This window comes from Penaeus monodon, chromosome 13, assembly GCF_015228065.2.
Source record: "Penaeus monodon isolate SGIC_2016 chromosome 13, NSTDA_Pmon_1, whole genome shotgun sequence".
NCBI lineage: Eukaryota > Metazoa > Arthropoda > Malacostraca > Decapoda > Penaeidae > Penaeus > Penaeus monodon.
The window spans coordinates 38,377,722-38,381,698 of NC_051398.1; the positions used below are offsets into that span (position 1 = coordinate 38,377,722).

The 3,977-nt window shown below is 30.7% G+C and overlaps 1 protein-coding gene across 2 annotated transcripts in view; it reads left to right on the top strand.

The window, feature by feature from the left end:
• Positions 1-3,977, top strand: part of LOC119580307 (LIM domain-binding protein 2-like) — a gene marked incomplete in the record, with an annotated part of 45,023 nt that overhangs the window by 27,756 nt on the left and 13,290 nt on the right. For both annotated transcript variants that reach the window (XM_037928385.1, XM_037928386.1), the window contains 3 exon segments: positions 656-758; positions 1,959-2,131; positions 3,010-3,219. In XM_037928385.1, the coding sequence (XP_037784313.1) occupies positions 656-758; positions 1,959-2,131; positions 3,010-3,219 (486 nt within the window).

Below are 3,977 nucleotides of genomic sequence, written 5' to 3' on the forward strand. Positions count from 1 at the left end.
CACACACACACACACACACACACACACACACACACACACACAATCATACAATCACAATCACACAATCACAATCACACACACGCACAAACACATACATATACGTGCATACACATGCATACACATACACACACATACACACACATACACACACACACACACACACACACACACACACACACACGCACATGCACATGCACACGCACACGCACACACACAATCACACACACAATCACACACAAAAATCCATAGATAGTTATCATGGAATGTCCTTATAACTGTCAACTAATGAAGTTAAACACCTGTGCTTTTGACATTATGGTGCTTACTCACTTGTTACACAAAAATATTGTAGTTTGTTTTTTATATGACAGTTTTATTTGATATTGTTTAAGTGTAAATTACATATTTCATACCTCAGTGAAGTTATTGTTTTGCCTGTTTTAGTATTATTTTTACTTTTTTCTACATACACCAGCTAAACATTCATGCAGAACTCAATTGAAAGTACAGGTTTCTATTTAGACATAGTAGTTTCACTTCACTATTTTTTTTTTTTTTACTTATTTTTAACTCTCAGAATGAAGAGAAATAGGGAAAACAGTAGCAGCACACATTATGATTTAGACTAACAGTAGATTTTTTGTGTCCTTTTCAGGAGTCTGACAATCTGTGGTGGGATGCTTTTGCTACAGAGTTCTTTGAAGACGACGCCACTCTGACGCTCACCTTCTGCCTTGAGGATGGCCCTAAGAGATACAGTAAGTACCTTTATCCTTTTTTTCTCGAACATTAGGATAGTAAGGAATGTCATTCACAAAGTCTCGGGAGATTGCATTGCCATTTTGTTATGCTTTAATTATTTATTTTTATTAGTTTCTTCATTTTTGGCTTAAAGAATTCTAACACAGTGCGTACTTTTATATTGAGAATGAATAAATAAACATTACATCTGAAGAAATTGTGTTAAACTCACTGTGTATTAATATCACATGTATGTGTGTATGCTTGTGTGTGTGTGTGTGTGTGTATTTATTATGTATGTATATATATATATATATATATACATATATATATATATATATATATATATATATATATATATATATGTATATATATATATATATATATATATATATATATATATAAAATACATATATATATACACATACATATATATATACACATACATATATATACATATATATACACATATATATATACATATACATATATACATATGTATATACATATATATATATATATACATATATATATACATATATATATACATATATATACTATATATACATATATATATAACATATATATATATATATATATATATATATATATATATATATATACACACACATATATATATACATATATATATATATATATGTATATATATACTATATATATATATATATATATATATATATATATATATATATATATATATTATATATATTTATATATATATTTATATTTATATTATGTATATATATATATGTGTATATATATATATATATATATATATATATATATATATATATATATACACACACACACACACACACACACACACACACACACACACACACACACACACACACACACACACACACACACACACACACACACACACACACACACACACATACACACATACACATATACACATACACTTGTGTTTGTGTGTGTATGTATGTATGTCTATTTATCTATTCTTGAGAAGGTGTCTATTGCTAAAAAACATTTTAAGCATATGGTTCCTTTGTAACAAACATCCCCATTGGTGGGTATTTCATAGCCATATATATTTTTATAATATAAAGTATCACATATAGCACTAATTGTAATTCAGGGACATATAGAAGATAAATCCATAAGCATCACTTTATGTATGTGTATAAGCATGTCAAACATTAATGTTTCCATTTGTCTCTTCCCAACAGCTATTGGAAGGACCCTGATTCCTCGTTACTTTAGAAGTATTTTTGAAGGTGGTGTAACAGAGCTCTACTATTCCCTTAAACACCCAAAAGAATCGTTCCACAACACGTCAATAACTCTAGATTGTGACCAGTGTACTATGGTCACTCACCATGGAAAACCTATGTACACTAAGGTAAGCACTTGATAATAAAAGCACATTAGCTTACAATGCTTGAGGAATAGTTGAATGCAACACCTACAAATAACATCATAGTATTTCAAATGATTATTATCACTCAACCTGTTAGTTCTCAAATGATTACCTTCATTAAGCTGTGAATTACTAGATAATTGTGATTATCAACCTGTGCCTAATCCCCTCATTAAGAAATAAGTATAGATCTTTTCAAAAGCTGAGCAGTTTCATTCTGTTACATTCATTTTTAAAAAGATGTCGACCATAAAAAGGTAATAATAAGAAGGATGGGATCTTAGCACAAGAAAATAAAAAGGTTTACCAGTAAGGGTAGTGAATAAAATTATTAAAATTTGGTTGAAGTGGTAATAGAAGAGATTTACTAAGTTATGCTTTTAACATGGGTAGTTTTAAGAAGGTGGTGGTTAAGTCTTTGTGTTAATTATAATTCACTCCCCCTTCTTGTTATGCTGAAGTGTTTTCAGTCATGTTAGGATGCATAACAGAAAGCGGAGGAGAAAAAATATCTTGTGTTATCAAGTTCAACTTTAAGATCATAAAAAGGGTTCTTGACTGTGTACTTGGATAACTTTGGAAGTGACTATAATGGTCATTTGAATGTGTTCTAAGATTACTTTTCAAGTAACAAAAAAAATAATAATAAAAAAATAAAAAAAATATGTTGCAATCAGCTTGTCCATGTTTTTAAACATCATAATTGCTGAAGGGAAATGGTGCATTTCATAAAAGAAAATACAATCTTGAAAATTCATTGGAAATTTTAACATTATCAATTTTGTATGCCATAGTATTCTTCTTCCATGTATCTGTAGAATGGAGTAGTAACCAATCTTTCTCTATTTTTTCCATTACAGGTCTGTACAGATGGTAGACTCATTTTAGAGTTCACATTTGATGACCTAATGCGCATCAAGTCGTGGCATTTTGCCGTCCGTGCCCACCGTGAGCTTATCCCACGGTCTGTGGTGGCCATGCACACGCAGCAGGACCCTGGCATGGTGGAGACACTTGGCAAGAACATCACACGGCAGGGCATCACCAACCACACCCTAAACTACCTCAGGGTAAGTAATATAAAGCACTGATCATATATTGTGTTGAATTGTTGACATCATCAACATTTTTATCATTATTATTACTATTATATACTTTGGTTGAAATTTTTCTGCACAAGTGACCTTGCATGTATAAGGTTACATTTTCATGTTGACTGGAGAGAGAAAAATCATTGTGAAATGTTTTCAAATATTGAAACACACAAACATGTAAGTTACCACACATGCACTACAACATGTGAATGGTTACCAAGAACACATAAATACATATACTGTTTATTCATAGAACCATGTGTAGGCTAATACATAGATACAAACACACTTAGATAAAACAGAGATTGAAAGTAAAATTAGGTAAACATGCATTCCTTTGTTTCTTTTCTTCATTGGCCTATAATAAGAAGAATAAGGGAATGTATTGTTTAAGCAGTAAATTTTAAAATTCTGTGGGGTGAATAGCAACAGACAAAAAATATCTCTGTACAAACTTGTAGCTATATCTAATAGAGAAATATTTCCAATAATGAAAATTATGATTCATCAAGAAATAAGAATTATCTCCGATTGCATTTGCATTTGAATAACATGTGTATAGTTAAAACTTGAACATATGATATGAATAAATCAGTCTCTTATCCTCTCTTTATTCTCTCTCTCCTTTTTGTATTCTCTCTCTCTCTCTCTCTCTTCTCCTCCTCTCTCACCTCTCCTTCTCTCCTCTCTCTCTCTCTCTCTCTCATCTCTCTCTCTCTCTCTCTTCTCTCTCC